At 40.8% G+C, this 20,009-nt stretch overlaps 1 protein-coding gene and 1 pseudogene across 26 annotated transcripts in view; both read right to left on the bottom strand.

The window, feature by feature from the left end:
* The window catches only part of PPIP5K1 (diphosphoinositol pentakisphosphate kinase 1), a 49,135-nt gene that overhangs the window by 3,775 nt on the left and 25,351 nt on the right, over positions 1 to 20,009 (bottom strand). For 12 of the 26 annotated variants that reach the window (XM_033435607.2, XM_033435604.2, XM_033435609.2 and 9 more), the window contains 3 exons: positions 19,160 to 19,342; positions 17,539 to 17,676; positions 849 to 962 (listed from right to left, as the gene is read on the bottom strand). In XM_033435607.2, the coding sequence (XP_033291498.1) occupies positions 849 to 962; positions 17,539 to 17,676; positions 19,160 to 19,342 (435 nt within the window). The other 14 variants (XM_033435617.2, XM_033435620.2, XM_033435613.2 and 11 more) reach the window with 3 other exon arrangements.
* Positions 11,102 to 17,524, bottom strand: LOC125963392 (forkhead box protein K2-like; annotated as a pseudogene).

The raw sequence follows: 20,009 nt of genomic DNA, 5'->3' as shown, positions 1-20,009 counted from the left end.
GGTAAAAGGACCAATGGCAAGGGGAATATAGGATAATCTGAAATTCAGGGGAAGAATTCTTGGTGTCAGGAAGGAAAGTTTCTTCTGCTTAGAGGGTGCTAGGAGAAGGGCAAAATTCTACAACTGTTTGCCCCAATGCTAAAAATATGAATCTTTGCTTCAGTTCTATCCAATTAAAATAATGTTTGATTTTAGATAGTCCCTGGAGGTAGGACGAATATGGGAAGGATTCTTCCATTGCCAGTGTCTCTGGGCCTTATCCCCTGTCTGGTCACCACTGGTATCTCTCCCCCTCTACAATTACCCTAAGAACTCCTTGTGGCTCCACTGTTCACACTGTTACCAAGGATAAATAGTGATAGGCTAGAGATTATAAGGAAGAGATGGGAAAAAGCAGCACCTGAACTTGAACTTACAAATGAGAACAGACACCTTGAAAGAAGGGACAGGTAGAAAGTAGTAGCAGATTCTAGTTTCTTTTCCCCAGCTTTTCTATATATCTAGGTTTCCTCCCAAGTCATTTCTACTGAGAAAGCTGTAGAGACCAAATGGGGACTTGAGGAGAATGCAGCCTTCATCTTTTCTTCCCTAAAGGACCCTCTGAGCCACTACCATTAAGGAGCCCCTCCAAGGAGATAGAGGGCACATGGAGGACAGAGGCGACGGATGAGAGAGAATAAACAGATCCGCCCTTCATCTTGGAAACAGCAAGTGCAACTGCTTCCCTGCCTGGTTACTCCTGGTCCTTCAACCCTCATCTTTGTTTCCCTCCTGTGACGAGTCTCTTATTCACCAATCCCTCCATTCCCTCTTGGCCTTCTCTAGGCAGTTCCAAAACAATTACTTACACCAAGGGGGCTTTTCAGAGCGCTGCCGGAGTTGCAGGGTAGGTGAATGAAGAGTGCGAGGTGGAGAAAACGGGCTATCAGAGGTCTGGTTGCTGTGCATAGAGTCAAAGAGCGCTGGACAGGTGAGGGAGAGAGAGGGAAGAAAAAAAAAGGCTATGAGGAAGAATTCAAGAACCACAGGTTGTCAATATAAGTGAAAACCAACTTATACTTCCTCAGACTGAGAAGTAGCATTTCCTAGGGACCCTTCATACAAACCATTTTTAATATTTTAAACTTTATATTATGAATATTGTCAAACATATTTTTTAAAAAGTAGTTGAGGGACTTCTCTGGTGGCGCAGTGGTTAAGAATCCACCTGCTGGGACTTCCCTGGTGGTCCCATGGTTAAGATGCCGTGCGTCCAATGCAGGGGGTGCGGGTTCAAACCCTAGTCAGGGAACTAAGATCCCACGTGCTGCGTGGCCAAAAAAAAAAGAAAGAATCCACCTGCCAATGCAGGGGACACGGGTTCATCCCTGGTCTGGGAAGATCCCACATGCCGCGGAGCAACTAAGCCCATGCGCCACAACTACTGAACCTGCGCTCTAGAGCCCGCGAGCCACAACTACTGAGCCCAAATGGCACAACTACTGAAGCCCATGCTCCTAGAGCCCGTGCTCTGCAACAAGAGAAGCCACTGCAATGAGGAGCCCGCACACTGCAAGGAAGAGTAGTGCCCGCTTGCAGCAGCTAGAAAAAGCCCGTGCCCAGCAACGAAGACCCAACGCAGCCAAAAATAAATAAATATATTAAAAAAAATAAAAGTAGTTGAAAGACTAGTACAATCAATACCTATATATTCATCTCCTATATTTAACATGTTAACATTTTGCCGTATTTGTTTCATCTATTTCTTCATGCTGAAGTTCTTTAAAATAAATGACGAACAGTATGAGACATTTCACCTCTAAATGCTTCAGTATTCATTTCTAAAATATAAGGAATTTTCCTACACAGCCATACACCATTAATAAACTTAACAAAATTTAAAAATACCCTAATATCATCTTAGTACCCAATCCATATTCAAATTTCCCCCAATTATTCCCAAAATGTCTTTTATAGTAAGATCCAAACATGAACTGTGCATTCCATTTTATTATGTCTCCAAAGTCTCTTTTAACACATTTTTGACTGGAGATGTATTATGGCCACAGGTGTTAGTTTCTGCAAAAATCCCCCAGTCAATAATGTGTTAACCTAGAATCGAGCTCCCCCCTATTTTTTTTATACTGACTTTTTAAAAAAATAAATTTATTTATTTATTTTTGGCTGCATTGGATCTTCGTTGCTGCTTGCAGGCTTTCTCTAGTTGCGGTGAACGGGGGCTACTCTTCGTGGCGGTGCGTGGGCTTCTCATTGTGGTGGCTTCTCTTGTTGTGGAGCATGGGCTCTAGGTGTGCAGGCTTCAGTTGTTGTGGCACATGGGCTCAGTAGTTGTGGCTTGCGGGCTCTAGAGCACAGGCTCATAAGTTGTGGCACATGGGCTTAGTTGCTCTGTGGTGTGTGGGATCTTCCTGGACTAGGGATCGAACCCGTGTCCCCTACATTGGCAGGCGGATTCTTAACCACTGTGCCACCAGGGAAGTCCCTCATAGTGACTTTTTGAAAAGAACAGGCCAGCTGTCTCACAGAATGTCACATTCCACACTCTGGATTTGTCTGATTGCTTCCTCACTGAAACATTTAACTTGTTTCACTATCCCTTGTATTTCCTATAAACTGACAGATACAAAAGGCTTGATTCAATGATTCAGGTGTTCTTTCTTGGTTTTTTTTTTTTTTTTTTTTTGTGGTACGCTGGCCTCTCACTGTTGTAGCCTGTCCCGTTGTGGAGCACAGGCTCCGGACGTGCAGGCTCAGCGGCCATGGCTCACGGGCCCAGCCCCTCCGCGGCATGTGGGATCTTTCCGGACCGGGGCACGAACCCGTGTCCCCTGCATCGGCAGGCGGACTCTCAACCACTGCGCCACCAGGGAAGCCCTCTTGTTTGTTTTTAATTTTTTATTTTTGGCTGCATTGGGTCTTTGTTGCTGCACACGGGCTTTCTCTAGTTGCGGCGAGTGGGGGCTAGTCTTCGTTGCAGTGCACATGCTTCTCATTGCGGTGGCTTCTCTTGTTGTGGAGCACGGGCTCTAGGAGCGTGGGCTTCGGTAGTTGTGGCATGCAGGCTCTGTAGTTGTGACTCACGGGCTCTACAGCTCAGGCTCAGTAGTTGTGGTGCACGGGCTTAGTTGCTCCACGGCATGTGGGATCTTCCCGGACCAGGAATTGAACCCGTGTCTCCTGCATTGGCAGGCAGAATCTTAACCACTGCATCACCAGGGAAGTCCATTTGAGGTGTTTTTCTTTTTCTTTTTTTAGTGTAAAAACAAATGCTTACATTTTTAATAATTTTTTTTAGGTTTTGATAATTTTTAAAAAATTGAAGTATAGTTGATTTATAATGTTAGTTTCAGGTGTATGGCAAAGTGATTCAGTTATGTGTATATATATTCTTTTTCAGATTTGTCTCCACTATATGTTATTACAAGATATTGAATATAGTTACCTGTGCTATACAGTAGGTTCTTGTTGGCTATCTATTTTATATATAGTAGTATGTATATGTTAATCCCAAATTCCTAATTTATCCCTCTCCCCCCTTTCCCCTTTGGTAACCATAAATTTGTTTTCCATGGCTATGAGTCTATTTCTATTTTATAAATAAGTTCATTTGTATCATATTTTAGATTCAAAATATAAGTGATATCATATGATATTTATCTTTGTCTGACTTCACTTACTATGATAATCTCTAGGTCCATCCATGTTGCTGCAAATGGCATTAATTATTCTTTTTTATGGCTGAGTAATATTCCATTGTATATATGTACCACATCTTTTTTATCCATTTATCTGTCGATCAACATTTAGGTTGGTTCCATGTCTTGGCTACTGTAAATAGTGCTGCTATGAACATTGGGGTGCATGTATCTTTTCAAATTACAGTTTTCTCTGCATATATGACCAGGAGTGGGATTGCTAGATCATATGGTAGCTCTAATTTTAGTTTTTTAAGGAACCTCCATATTGTTCTCCATAGTGGCTGCACCAGTTTGCATTCCCACCAACAGTGTAGGAGGGCTCCCTTTTCTCCACACCCTCTCTAGCATTTATCGTTTGTAGATTTTTTGATGATGGCCATTCTGACTGGTTCAATGATTCAGTTTAAATAACTTTGGGACTTCCCTGGTGGTGTAGTAGTTAAGAATCCAATGCAGGAGACATAGGTTCGATCCCTGGTCTGGGAAGATCTCACGCTGTGGAGCAACTAAGCCTGTGCGCCAGAACTACTGAAGCCTGCACGCTCTAGAGCCCGCATGCCACAACTACTGAGCCCACATGCTGCAACTACTGAAGCCCATGCACCTACTGCCGGTACTCCACAACAATAGAAGCTACTGCAATGAGAAGCCTGAGCACCACAGTGAAGAGTAGCCCCCACTTGTTGCAACTAGAGAAAGCCCGTGCGCAGCAATGAAAACCCAACACAGCCAAAAAAAATAATAAATAAATAAGTAAATAAATAAATAACTTTGGCAAGAATACTTCAAGAGGTGATCCTGTGTACTTTATATTGCATCATACTAGATGAACATAATGTCTCATTATCCCACTAAGGCTAAATTTACTAACAAAGTTAAAGTGGGGCCCATGAGATCTCACCATTGTAAAGTTTTCCCCTTCTGATTAGAGGTAATCCTTTGGCACTGTGGAACCTGATCAACATTTCACCTAATTGTGTTAGTATCCACTGATGATCCTTAATTACTTTATTAGGACTGTCAAGTGGTGATTTTCTAATTCTATCAATTCTGTATTTATTAGCTGGCATATTTTCTGTAAAGAAGAGCTTTCTCTCTTTAACTGGGGCCATTTGATTACATTAAACTGCAGTTCTTACTGAAAAGGAAGGATAAATGTTTATTTCCCTTTAATTAGTTTTCAGAAGAAAGAGCTGGTGAAAAGTATTCATCAATAGTGACAGATGATTATTATTTTATTTTATTTTTGTTCTCTTTTTTGTAAGATTCATTATGAGCTTGTAGATGTTTACATGTTCAGTGCACTTTAATCAATTACAATAAATTATTCTTTTTAATGCTAAAATATTCCAATTCTGGTCAGTGGGAGCCTCTTCAGGCTTGATTGCTTCCTTGCTTCTGTTACAACATGCCTCAGGATCACCTTGTGCTTTCCTTGCCCTAGATCATGCATCCTCAATAAAATTGGTTCTTGGTGAAAGTGAAGAAACTTAGATATTCCACTGGTTTGTGGTCCATCAAATGGCTACAATACATAAACAGACATAAAGTTTATCTGTGGTATTAAAATTTCAGGTGGCGGGGAGTGATTGGAGGAAAAAAGTCTAAAAAGGCTCTGTAGGAGGGGGTGTGATTTTAGTAAAAAAAAAAAAAAAAAAAGAAGAAGGTTAAAAAACATGGGCCTAGACCAGGAATCCAACCATGGAATCCTGGTTGCTTTTACTGGGGAATGATATGTAGAGACCAAAATCTAGGTGCCAAGGGAAGTCATTGATACTCTTTCTAATGCATGATATTAGAAAAAGCATTAAAAAATGGAATTCATATTGACATTTTCAATTCAAATTTAACATTACAGCACTTTAAAAATCTTCTGAATTTATATTTATATATAATTTATCTGACTTTGAGAATTCTTATTCCTAATAACAGAAACATAATTACTTATTTGCATTACTCTATTATATGTGTGTGTGCATATGACATATGTTTCAAAATAGTATCAATATCACTACTAACAATTAAACCACTGAATGAGGATTAAAATTATTTTATATTTCTTTTTGTTCCACTAAAGGATTTACAGTCAAAGTACAGTATTCCGAAGTTATTTGAAAAATTATTTTCCCTGTGTGATTATGTTACTATTTTGATATAAAGTTAGGGTAATTTCTTTCCATTTTTTTTTCCAATTTTAGGATTCACTTCTTTTGATTTAGTCTTATATTTTGAAAAACATTTACAGGTTCACAAGTCAAAGGTTTATAAAAAGGCATATTCAGAGGAAGTTCCTTTTTCTTCATGCCCTTCAGCCCCATTCCTATTGCTGTCCAGTGGTAAACATTTTTATTAGTTTCTGGTGTTTACTTTTATCATTTCTTTTTGCAAATATGTGTATTTTCCCCTTATTTCCCCTCCTTATAGAATAGGTAACATACTATCAACACTATTCTGCACCTTTTTTTATCCACTTAACAATATATCCTGGAGATTACTTCCTATCAAAACACATAGACCTTCCTCATTAGTTTTAACAGATCCATAGTACTCATTTGAGTGGACATACCACTGTTTATTCAACCACTCTTGTACTGAAGAACTTTGGGGTTGTTTCCAAAAATAATAAATAAACAACATAAATTATGTCACAATAACTGTATACAAATGTTATTTCAACTTTGTGTACAGTAGCTTCAGAATAGATTCCTAAAATTGTATTATTAGATAAGAGAGTAACTGTATCTGTAATTCTCTGAGATATTACAAAATTTACCTTCATATGGGGTTGTACCATTTTGCACTCCCACCAACAGTGTATGGAACTGCCTCTCTCGTTATAGACTTGTCAAGAGAATGTGTTATCAAACTTTTGGATTTTTTTACAATCTAATAGGTGAGATATGATATCTCAGTGTAGTTTTATTTATTTTTTTTTAATTTTTAAAAATTTTTATTTATTTATTTATTTTTGGCTGTGTTGGGTCTTCATTGCTGCACGCGGGCTTTCTCCAGTTGCGGCAAGCAGGGGCTACTCTTCGTGGTGGTGTGCGGACTTCTCATTGTGGTGGCTTCTCTTGTCGTGGAGCATGGGCTCTAGGTTTGCACGGGCTTCAGTAGTTGTGGCACACGGGCTCAGTAGCTGTGGCTCATGGGGTCTAGAGCACAGGCTCAGTGGTGGTGCACGGGCTTAGTTGCTCTGTGGCATGTAGGATCTTCCCAGACCAGGGATCGAACCCGTGTCCCCTGCATTGGCAGGTGGATTCTTAACCACTGCACCACCAGGGAAGTCCCTCAGTGTAGTTTTAATTTGCATATTTCTTATGATCGAGGTTGAGCATCTTTTCACATGTGTAACAGCCACCTGTATTTCTTTCTTTGTAAACTATCCTTTTTCAAAAATCACACTTTTGGTCTTTTCCTTCCTGATACGTAAAAGTTCTCTGTATTTTAGGATGATTAAGCCTATATGTGATATAAATTGCAGAAAAAATTCTTCCTTGCTTATGATGTTGCTATTGGTTTTACAACATATAAAAAAATGTTTATATGGCTTAGTTTATCAATCTTTCCCTATTGTTTCCCAAATTTGAGTTTGAGTCAGAATTAGGTTCTCCTTACTTTCAGGTGATAAAGGAATTTATCACCATCACCCCTGCTTACTTTTAGTACTTGCATTATTTTTTAAAATTATTATTATTGAAGGGAAAGCCACATAACATAAAGCTAACCATCTTAAAGTGTATAATACTGTGGCATTTAGCACATCAACAATGTTGTGCCACTGCCACCTTATCTAGTTTCAAAACATTTTCATCACCCCAAAAGAAAACCCCATATCCATTAAGAAGTCACTCCTGGGCTTCCCTGGTGGCGCAGTTGTTGAGAGTCCGCCTGCCGATGCAGGAGACACGGGTTCATGCCAGGAAGATCCCACATGCCGCGGAGCGGCTAGGCCCGTGAGCCATGGCCGCTGAGCCTGTGCGTCCGGAGCCTGTGCTCCGCAACGGGAGAGGCCACAGCAGTGAGAGGCCCATGTACCGCAAAAAAAAAAAAAAAAAAAAAAGTTACTCCTCATTCTACCCTACCTTCAGCCCCTGGAAACCACCAATTTGCTCTCTATCTCTATTCTAGTTCTTTCATATAAATGGAATCATACAATATGTGACTTTTTCTGTCTGGTTTCTTTCACTTGCCGTGTTTTTGAGGTTCATCCATATAGCAACATATATCAGTACTTCATTCCTTTTTATAGTTCAGTAACATTCTATTGTATGTATATACCACATTTTGTTTACCCATTCACATACATTTCAGTTGTTTCCACCTTTTGACTATTGTGAAGAGTGTCACCATAAACTTTTGTGTGTAAATATTTGTTAGAGTACCTGTTTTCATTTCTTTTGAATATATACCTGGGAGTGGAATTGCTGGGTCAGACAGTAACTCTATATTTAGCTTTTTGAGGAATTGTCAAACTGTTTTCCACCAGGGCTGCACCATTTTACATTTCCCCCAGCAATGTACAAAAATTCTAATTTGTTCATACCATTACTAACACTTTTCTGCTCGCTCTTTCTCTTTTTAAATTATAGCCATCCTAGTGGGTGTGAAGTGGTACCTCATTGTGGCTTTGATTTGCATATCCCTGATGGTTACTGAGGGTGAGCATTATTTCATGTGCTTCTTGGCTATTTGTGTATCTTCTTTGAAGAAGTGTCTACTTAAGTCCTTTGCTCACTTTTAAGTTGGGTTGTTTGTCTTTTTGCTGTTGAATTGTTATATTATGGACCTTTATCAGATATATGATTTGCAAATATTTTCTCCCTTTCTATAGGCTGTCTTTTCCCTTTCTTTCATGTTCTTTGATGCACAAAAAGTTTAAATTTTGGTGAAGTCCAATTTATCTATTTTTTCCCCTTTTGTTGCTTGTGCTTTTGGTCTAAGAATCCATTAGCTAACTCTTAAGGTCATGAAGATTTATCTTATGTCTTGTAAGAGTTCTACAGTTTTAGCTCTTATATTTAGGCCATTTATCCATTTTGAGTTAACTTTAGTACATGGTATGAGGTGGGGGAGGTCCATCTTCATTCTTTTGCATATGGGTATCCAGTTGTTCTAGCACCATTTATTGAAGAGACAATTCTTTCCCCATTAAATGGTCTTAGCAACATTGTTGAAAATCAACTGGCCATGGAAGTATGGGTTTATTTTTGGACTCTTGATTCTATTCCATTGGTCTCTAACTTTATCCTTATGGCAATCCCACACTGTTTGGATTACTGTAGCTTTGTAGTAAGTTTTAATATCAGAAGATGTGAGTCCTCCGACTTTTTCTTTTTCAAACTTATTTTGACTGTTCAGGTCCCCTTGCAATCCCATATAAACTTGAGGGTCAGCTTTTCCATTTCTACAAAAAAGTGCATTGGAATTCCAATAGGGATTGCATTTAATCCAGAGATCTCTTTGGGGAGTACTGTCATCCTAAAAATGTTATGTATTCTACATGAACATGGAATGTCTTACCATTTATTTAGGTCTTCTTTAATTTATTTCAGCAATGTTTTACAGTTTTCAGTGTACAAGTCTTTAAACTTCTTGGTTAAATTTTGCTCCCAGGTACTTTATTCTTTTGGATGCTATTATAAATGGTATTGTTTTCTTAATTTCCCCTTTGGATTGTTCATTGCTGGTGTATAGAAACGCAACTGATTTTTGTGAGTTGATCTTGTACCCTGAAACACTGCTGAATTTGTTCATTAGTTCTGGTAGTTCTTTTGTGGTTTCTTTTCCATTTTCTCTATGTAGGATTATGTCCTCTGTGAATAGCGACAGTTTTACTTCTTCCTTTCCGATTTAGGTCCTTTTTTTTTTTTTTTTTGCCTAACTGCTCTCCCTAAAACTTCCAGTACAATATTGAATAGCAGTGGTGAAAGTGGGCATCCTTGTCTTGCTCCTGATCTTACAGGGAAAACTTTCAGTCTCTCACCACTGAGTATGATTTGTGCTGTGTTTTTGTTTTGTTTTTTAATATTTATTTATTTATTTGGCTATGCCGGGTCTTAGTTGCAGCACACAGGATCTTCGCTGTCTCATGTGGGATCTTTGATGTGGCATGTGGGATCTTTGGTTGCAGCATTTGGGCTCCTTTAGTTGTGGCATGCAGGCTCCTCTCGTTGCAGTATGCGGGATCCCTGACCAGGGATTGAACACCAGCCCTTTGCATTGTGAGCACGGAGTCTTAACCACTGGACCACCAGGGAAGTCCCTAGGGGTTGTTTATAAATGTCCTTTATAGCACTGAGGAAGTTTCTTTCTGTTCCTAGCTCGGTGAGTGTTGGGTTTTGTCAAATGCTTTTCCACATCAATTCACATGATTGGTTTTTTTCTCTCTTTGTTCTATTAATGTAGTGTATTACATTGACATGTTTTCTTACGTTGAATCACCCTTGCATTCCTGAGATAAATCTCACTTGATCATGGTGTAGTATAATCCTTTTAATGTGTACTGTTGGATTTGGTTTGCTAATATTTTGTTGAGAATTTTTTTTGTGGGGGGGGATTGTTGAGAATTTTTGCCTCTCTACTCATGGGGAAATTAGTCTGTAGTTTTCTTTTCTTTTTAAATTTATTTATTTATTTATTTATGGCTATGTTGGGTCTTCATTGCGGCGTGGGCTTTCTCTAGCTGTGGCAAGCAGGGGCTTCTCTTGTTGTGGAGCATGGGCTCAAGGCATGCAGGCTTCATTAGTTGTGGCGTGCAGGCTTCAGTAGTTGTGGCTCATGGGCTTCAGTAGTTGTGGCTCACAGGCTTAGCTGCTCTGCAACTTAGATGCACGTGGGAATCTTCCCAGACCAGGGCTCGAACCTATGTCCCCTGCATTGGCAGGCAGATTCTTAACCACTGCACCACTAGGGAAGCCCTGTAGTTTTCTTTTCTTAGGGTGTCTTTGTCTGGCTTTGGTATCAGGGTAATGCTGACTTCACAGAAAGTGTTTCCTCCTCTTATATTTTTTGGAAGAGGGTGAGTAGGACTGGGGCTAATTTTTCTTAAATGTTTGGTAGAATTCACCAGTGAAGCCATCTGGTCTTGGACTTTTCTTTGTTGAGAAGTTTTTGCTATTGATTCAGTCTTTTTCCTTGTTATAGGTATGTTCAGATTTTCTATTTCTTCTTGAGTTGGTTTTTAGAGTTTATTTCTAGGAATTGTCCTTTTCATCTATGTTATCTAATTTGTTGGCATACAATTGTTCATGGTACTCTCTTACAATCCTTTTTATTTCTGTAAGGTCAATAGCAATGTTTGAATTGATGGCGATTAGCTTCAATAACATACAAACACTCTGTTCCTATAAAGCTCAGTCCCCACCTTGTTATTGTCATAAATTATCATATATCTTTGTACATTGTGTGCCCATTAAAACAGACATAATGATTGGTTTATTCATTTGCGTGTTGTCACATATGAAACAAAAAGACAAAAAGGGGAGCTACAAACCAAAAATACAATAATGCTGGCTCTTATATTTACCAGTGTAGTTACTTTTACCAGAGTTCTTTATTTTTTTTCTTCTTTTTTTTGAGTTCTTTATTTTTTGATATGGCTTCAAATTTCTGTTTAGTGTCATTTTAGCCAAAAAGCCTCCTTTTAGCATTTCTTGTAGGGCAGATCTACTACTGACAAAATCCTTCAGCTTAAAGATGTTACTGGAAAACTACTAGAGCTAAACAATGAATTTGGTAAACTAGCAGGATACAAAATTAATGCACAGAAATCTCTTGCATTCCTATACACTAATGATGAAAAATCTGAAAGTGAAATTAAGAAAACACTCCCATTTACCATTGCAACAAAAAGAATAAAATACCTAGGAATAAACCTACCTAAGGAGACAGAAGATCTGTATGCAGAAAACTATAAGACAATGATGGAAGAAATTAAAGATGATACAAATAGATGGAGAGATATATCATGTTCTTGGATTGGAAGAATCAACATTGTGAAAATGAGTCTACTACCCAAAGCAATCTACAGATTCAATGCAATCGCTATCAAACTACTGCTGGCATTTCTCACAGAACTAGAACAAAAAATTTCACAATTTGTATGGAAACACAAAAGACCCCGAATAGCCAAAGCAATCTTTAGAAAGAATAACAGAGCTGGAAGAATCAGGCTCCTTGACTTCAGACTATAGTACAAAGCTACAGTAATCAAGATAGTACAGTACTGGCACAAAAACATAAATATAGAATGGAACAGGATAGAAATCCCAGAGATAAACCCATGCATATATGGTCACCTTATCTTTGATAAAGGAGGCAAGAATATTCAATGGAGAAAAGACAGCCTCTTTAATAAGTGGTGCTGGGAAAACTGGACAGCTACATGTAAAAGAATGAAATTAGAACACTCCCTAACACCACACATAAAAATAAACTCAAAATGGATTAAAGACCTAAATGTAAGGCCAGACACTATCAAACTCTTGGAGGAAAACACAGGCAGAACACTCTATGACATAAATCACAGCAAAATTCTTTTTTGACCCACCTCCTAGAGAAATGGAAATAAAATCAAAAATAAACAATTGGGACCTAATGAAACTTCAAAGCTTTTGCACAGCAAAGGAAACCATAAACAAGATGAAAAGACAACCCTCAGAATGGGAGAAAATATTTGCAAATGAAGCAACTGACAAAGGATTAATCTCCAAAATTTACAAGCAGCTCATGCAGCTCAATATCAAAAAAACAACCCAATCCAAAAATGGGCAGAAGACCTAAACAGACATTTCTCCAAAGAAGATATACAGACTGCCAACAAACACATGAAAGAATGCTCAACATCAGTAATCATTAGAGAAATGCAAATCAAAACTACAATGAGATATCATCTCACACCAGTCAGAATGGCCATCATCAAAAAATCTACAAACAATAAATGCTGTGGAGAAAAGGGAACCCTCCTGCACTGTTGATGGGAATGTAAATTGATACAGCCACTATGGAGAACAGTATGGAGGTTCCTTAAAAAACTAAAAATAGAACTACCATACGACCCAGCAATCCCACTACTGGGCATATACCCTACCCTGAGAAAACCATAATTCAAAAAGAGTCATGTACCACAATGTTCACTGCAGCTCTATGTACAATAGCCAGGACACGGAAACAACCTAAGTGTTCATCATCAGATGAATGGATAAAGAAGATGTGGCACATATATACAATGGAATATTACTCAGCCATAAAAAGAAATGAAATTGAGTTATTTGTAGTGAGGTGGATGGACCTAGAGACTGTCATACAGAGTGAAGTAAGTCAGAAAGAGAAAAACAAATACTGTATGCTAACACATATATATGGAATCAAAAAAAAAAAAAAAGTGGTCATGAAGAACCTAGGGGCAAGACGGGAATAAAGACGCAGACCTACTAGAGAATGGACTTGAGGACATGGGGAGGGGGAAGGGTAAGCTGGGACAAAGTGAGAGAGTGGCATGGACATATATACACTACTAAATGTAAAACAGATAGCTAGTGGGAAGCAGCCGCATAGCACAGGGAGATCAGCTTGGTGCTTTATGACCACCTAGAGGGGTGGGATAGGGAGGGTGGGAGGGAGGGAGACACAAGAGGGAAGAGATATGGGAATATATGTATATGTATAACTGATTCACTTTGTTATAAAGCAGAAACTAACACACCATTGTAAAGCAATTATACTCCAATAAAGATGTTTAAAAAAAAATCCCTCATCTTCTGTTTATTTGGGAATGTCTTAATTTTTCCTTCATTTTTGAACAGTTTCGACAGATATAGAATTCTTGGTTGATGTTTTTTTCTTTTAGCACTTTAAATATGTCACCCCACTACTTTCTGGCCTCTATGGTTTCTGATGAGTGCCTTGTTAATCTATTAAATATCCCTTGTATGTGACAAGCTGCTTTTCTCTTGCCACTTTCAACATTTTCTCTTTGTCTTTTGACAATTTGATTACAATGTATCTCAATGTAGATCTCTTTGCATTTATCCTTCTTGAAGTTTGAACTATTTGGACACATAGACTTGTGTCTTTATCAAATTTGAGAAGTTTTCAGCTATTTTTTCTTCAAAAATTTTTTCTGCCTCTTTCTCTCTCTCTTCTCCTTCTGGGATTTCCATTATACATACAGTGGTATGTTTTATGGTGTCCCACAGTATCTTTGGCTCTGTTCACTTTTCTTCATTCTTTTTTATTTCTTCTCCTCAGACTGGATAACTTCAACTGACCTACCTTTTCTTTTGGCTGGAACACTATTTTTATTATAACATGTTTATACATCTGCAGGTAGAAGAAAAAAGTTTTTACCCTCCATTAAACAGAATGGCTTACCCCCACCCCACCCCACCCACATCACTCGATTATGGTTATGGTTCAACAGATGCATTTTTCAAAGGATCATTTACTCATTAAGCCTCAAAGGAATTCTGTAGCCATTCCTTGTTACTTAATAAATTCAAAATTTGTAAATGTATATTTCTTCTCCCTTTTGTTATGCTTTTACCATTCCGTACTTCAAACTTACCCTTTCCCATACTGTCTTAATTAGTGAGATCCTGCTAAACACCTAGTAAATGGCCACACTTAAAACAGACATGCAGAGGAAAAACATACACAATGTAGAGATTTAAAAATTAAACAAATTAAAAAGCTAAACAATGGAAATACTATGCACCGATTTCAAAGTGTCCTCTGAGGAGGCCTGGATTCACAGACAGCCTAGGAATAGGCTGGAAGTACAGGTGGACCACTGAAACAGGGCAGCACTGTGTTCATCTGTTTTGTATACTGGCCAACTGGAGGAGGTATCTTTTGAAGAAAGGGTTCCTCAGGAAAAGTTTGAAAACCATCTCTGTGCAAACTTCAAAAAGATACGTATGTCAGCCTACGTATAGCTGCCAGCCCTTGTCTGCAGTCCTGTAGTAGGGATAGTTTTTTGTGATGTACGAATAAATTCCATTTAGGGTGAGTTGTTTATCAGGAGCCATCGTAATTGCTTGTACAATTAATTGTGCATAGGAATAAGGTGGCTTTGAATAATCCTTTGGGCTGTCTCCACCTGAAGCTTCCTTCTTATTTTCTGGCTGTGAGTTGTCGGCCATTAAATTGAGGTCAGATGGTACCACACGGCCCATTTTGTACCCTGAAGACCCTGCTCCCCCGGGGGCTGGATGGACAGGAGTTCACAGCACTGATGGTTCCTGTGGGGGAGGGGAGGGGGCTGATGAGGTGGGCCATGGTGTCTGGAATGTTGATGGTCAGTGGGGAGATGTGAGCCTGCACGGGCTTCACCAGGGACTCGGGCGCTTCCTGTTTCTCCCTCTCCTTGCTGGACAGGGCAGTGAAGGTGAGTGATCTTGACGTTTGTGCTTGGGAACCTGAATGTGCACATGCGCGGCAGCTGCAGCGGCGGCACCCCGCGCCTTTGGAACACGCCGTCCACGCACATGCCATTCTTGCCACGGCAGCGCAGGTAGAAGTTGCCACCCGCATCGGGCCCGGGCTGCGCCGACGGCTCCAGGGCCGCCCCAGGATGGCCGCCGCCACCGCCGCCCGGGGGCGTTAAGATCTCGAGGTGGCGCCGCAAGATGAAGCTCGAGTGGCCCATGCTCACGTCCACCGAGCCCTGCGACAAGTTTCGCCCGATGGTCACCGAGCGCTTCTTCATCAGGTACTCGAACTTGCAGCCCTCGAGGCGCACCACTGCCTAGCCACCCGGTGGGGACCCGCCCGCCCCCAGCGCCGCCGCCCGCGGGAGGCCCGCCCACGCCCGGCAACACCGCGGCCGCTGCCATGGGCCTGCGAGGGCCCGGGCCGCCTTCCAACGCCGCCACTGAGCTGGGGGCCGAGTGAGGCCGAGGGCCGAGCGAGGCCGCCGGCCGGCGAGCTGCAAGTGGCGGCAAGGGGCGGGACACGCAGCGTGCCAGCGTCAGGCCATGACTGACGGCGGCGCCCGCCTTGACCTATCTTTAAGTTTGCTGATTTTTAATTCTGCCTGCTCAAACCTTCTAAGAAGTCCTCCACTAAATTTTTCATTTCTGTTATTTGCTTTTCAACCCCAGATTTTCTGTTTGGTTCCTTTTAATATATATATATATTTTAAAAAATAAATTTATTTATTTTTGGCTGCATTGGGTCTTCCTTGCTGTGCCCAGGTTTTCTCTAGTTGCAGTGAGCAGGGGCTACTCTTCGTTGCGGTGTGCAGGCTTTTCTCATCACGGTGGCTTCTCTTATTGTGGAGCACAGGGCTCTAAGCGTGTGGGCTTCAGTAGTTGCAGCACACGGGCTCAGTAGTTGTAGCATGTGGGCTCAGTAGTTGTGGCATGCAGGCTCAGTAGTTGTGGCTCACAGGCTGTAGAGCACAGGCTTAGTAGTTGTGGTGCACGGGCTTAGTTGCTCCGTGGCATGTGGGATCTTCCCGGACCAGGGATCGAATCCATGTCCCCTGCATTGGCAGGTGGATTCTTAACCACTGTGCCACCAGGGAAGTCCCCCAACTCCTTTTTTTTTTTTTTTTTTTTTGAGATGATCATATGGTTTTTTTCTTCTTCCATTTGTTGACATGGAGTATCACATTGATTGATTTGCATATATTGAAGAATCCTTGCACCCCTGGGATAAATCCCACTTGATCATGGTGTATGATTCTTTTAATGTGTTGTTGGATTCTGTTTGCTAGTATTTTGTTGAGGAGTTTTGCATTTATATTCATCAGTGATATTGGTCTGTAATTTTCTTTTTGTGTAGTATCTTTGTCTGGTTTTGGTATCAGGGTAATGGTGGCCTCATAGAATGAGTTTGGGAGTATTCCTTCCTCTGCAGTTTTTTTGGAAGATTTTGAGAAGGATGGGTGTTAGCTCTTCTCTAATTGTTTGATAGAATTCACCTGTGAAGCCATCTGGTCCTGGACTTTTGTTTGTTGGAAGATTTTTAATCACAGTTTCAATTTCATTACTTGTGATTTGTCTGTTCATATTTTCTATTTCTTCCTGGTTTAGTCTTGGAAGGTTATACCTTTCTAAGAATTTGTCCATTTCTTCCAGGTTGTCCATTTTATTGGCATAGAGTTGCTTATAGTAGTCTCTTAGGATGCTTTGTATTTCTGCAGTGTCTGTTGTAACTTCTCCTTTTTCATTTCTAACTTTATTGATTTGAGTCTTCTCCCTCTTTTCCTTGATGAGTCTGGCTAAAGGTTTATCAGTTTTGTTTATCTTCTCAAAGAACCAGCTTTTAGTTTTATTGCTCTTTGCTATTGTTTTCTTTGTTTCTGTTTCATTTATTTCTGCTCTGATCTTTATGATTTCTTTCCTTCTACTAACTTTCCAACTCCATTTCTTAAAGGCTGTCTTTCCCCTAGTATTTTTAAATGCTAACTTCAACTATTTCTGGATTTTCTACTTTGTTTGCTTGGTCTCTGTTTATTCATGTACCAATACTACACTGTTTTTACTATAGAAGTTTTATAAAATGTTTTAAAATCTGGTAGGGCCAGCATGACTTCACTGCTCTTCTTTTCAAGATTTCCTTGGCTATTCTTGCTTGTTTCTTTTTGTTTTTTTTTTTAATGACAACTTCAAAATCAATTTGTCTGACTTTAGAAAAACAGTATTATTTTTACTGAGATCACATTAAATTTATAAGTTAACTTTGGAAGGAGTGATAGTTCTATGCTTTTGAGTTAACCTATGCAATTAAACATTTTTTCAGAGTGCCTATCTTTTAAATTTATTACTCATGTTCTAGGAAGCATGGGAGTGGGGGCAGAGATAGTGGTACAAGATAAGAGTATTCTCCATACCTGCAGATGCCTGTGCTTGGGCATCAGTGTGGCGCTGGCAGACTCTACTCAAGAATTCACTCACTTGACGCAGGGAAAGGGCATTATGCAGTGTTTCCAGGGGGTAAATGGTAGGCACCATGGAGCACCCTTCAAATCCTGTTAGAAAAGAGATGGGCAAAGTCAATGTTATTCCTGCTGGATATACCCCAACTGGCCAAGGAAGCATGGAGGGTCCCTGAGAACCATCAGGAGTGTCTGTGGCTTTTGGAGTGTGGGGTATCCAAGATTCTCAGGAGAGGGAACTCTTTAGAGCCCCTACAGGAGTCTATTTCTGTCACCTCCAGATTTTCTAAAAAGTCTTCCTGCTAAGGCCTCTGGGTGAATCAAATCACCTCTTATCCTACCTATGGAAAGCCTGCAATATTCCATGGAAAAATCAACAGAATCCCAATGAGGTAAGCACCTACACTCCTCTTGTACTTTCTGGGGGAAATAAAACAAAGGTCCAGAGGTAAGGGGTGAAATTGTAGGTCTAAATGAGAGGTAGGGAGGTCATGGAGCTGGGAAAAAACAGCAGATTTCAGGGATCATGTACAAGAGAACCAGATTACGGAGGAGGGCTTGGGATCTGAGGAGGGGTTCATGCAGATTTAGGATATGGGTAGAAAGGCTAGAATATTGGAAGCAGGAGGGCATGCAATACACATGAAGCTCAGCTCAGGAAAACCGCATGTATGAACAGGTTGGGGGATGGAAGTTCTTTCTTGGTTATTTTCATCACTTCAAAGCTTCTTTCCTCTGCTCTCACTGAAGACCCCAGACTTGCTAGTATTTCTCTATTCCTTCAGGAAAATGAGGCAAACCCCCTAGAAAAAAGAATAAATACCGATTCTCTGCTCTGAACCCAACAATTCCAATGTAGATCTACATTGTAGGGTGAAGGGTAAACCTAAATGTGTAACTCTAATCCCAGGGCCTGTTGATGAAAAAAAAAATGCCCCCATTAGAGGATCAAGAAGCATACATCTCAACCACTTTTTTAGTCCCCAATATTTCCTATGCTTCCTTTATATCTCCTTAAATGGATTAAAGGTAGGCAGGACAGCAATATCTATTAAGACACAGCTTCCTGTCTGACAATGATTAAAACCTATATAACTCAAAAGGATTATACCTGACCATCTTCTAACCTTCAGCCCTTGTTTTCTTCAAGTATTCAATTGAGACCTCTATGCCTCAATTTCCCCCTGTACTCTAGTGGCAGGAGGGCAGGAGAGGTACAGTCTCCAGCTTCTCAGAACTGCTAGAAAAACATTTGGATTTGAAGATGGTGGTAGTAGAGGGTCATAGAGATAAGAATAGATTCCAGGGCAAGAGACTACTCCTGTACCAAATAGCACTGGGAATAGGTAACATTAGGAGGCAGTAAGGAAGGAGAACAGGAAGGGGAGGAGCAGCCAACGCTACAGCTACCAGGCAGCCTGGCCCCAATCCCATCCAAGCAACTAAATGCAAGTCACATAACCTTAGAGTAAATAGGAGAAAGGAATAGGTGGGCTCTCCTGCCAAAAGTGCAAGAAGCAAAGCAGTCAGTCCCAGCCAGGGTAGTGGCAGCAGCCAGCTTGGTGGCAGGGGGTACCGTAGAGGCACTCAGGATCATCCTGGCCTGAGCGCAGCCAGTTCCGGAAGAGGCGCAGGTGGTAGGAGCACTGGTGCAGGTGATGCGCCAGCGTGGCATCCAAGGAGACTGGCCAGCCCCCTGTGCAGTCAGAGGAAAAACTGCGCAGCAACCGGACCACAGGGTGCTGGTCATCCAGCAGCTCTTGGAGGGGTTGGGGGAACCACGGCAGGAAGCACAAAGATAAAGAAAGAGAAGAGGGAGAGACAATAAGGGGGGTACTGGATGACATAAGCATTCCTGGGAGGTGGGGCCACTCAGCTCCAAGGTGAGGTAAGACAGAAGCAGAGATGGTCAGAGCCACAGGACATGTCTTGCAGGGGAGAAGAGTATTGGCATCGTGCTAAAAGAAGTCTAAAAGAAGTGAGTCTAGAAGAAGGGGCACGTGAGACCTCATCATACAGCAGGCCCTCTCCTTTCTCGTTGTGCACAATTCAGTCAGTGCTTGCAGACAGCAGTCACATCGTTCTGGATGGGGTGAGCTGGCAGTTCTGTAGCTAGGAACTCCAGTGTCCCCAGTCATTCTTGGGCAAACCCTAGTTAGGGCTTGTTTCTCAAACGAATGTATTTATGAGGTTGGGATAGAGATGAAAAGATTTGAAGTCACTCAGAGAAGAGGGTCAAGAGTGGTATACGTTATCAAGATAAAATTTGAAGCTAAAAAAGCTCCTGAGGACTCAGGCTGGGCTCCCTGGACCAGACTCTAAGATAGCCACAGACAAGGCTTGTGTTAGGTAACTGACGTAGATTAGCAGGAAACCAGGTGTCCTTTAAAATAGCATGTAAAAAACGGAATCAATATGTGAAAATG

Source organism: Orcinus orca, chromosome 2 (genome assembly GCF_937001465.1).
Source record: "Orcinus orca chromosome 2, mOrcOrc1.1, whole genome shotgun sequence".
NCBI classification, from domain to species: Eukaryota; Metazoa; Chordata; class Mammalia; order Artiodactyla; family Delphinidae; genus Orcinus; species Orcinus orca.
Note: the sequence above shows the minus strand (reverse complement) of the source record. Positions and strands in the feature narration are given on the sequence as shown.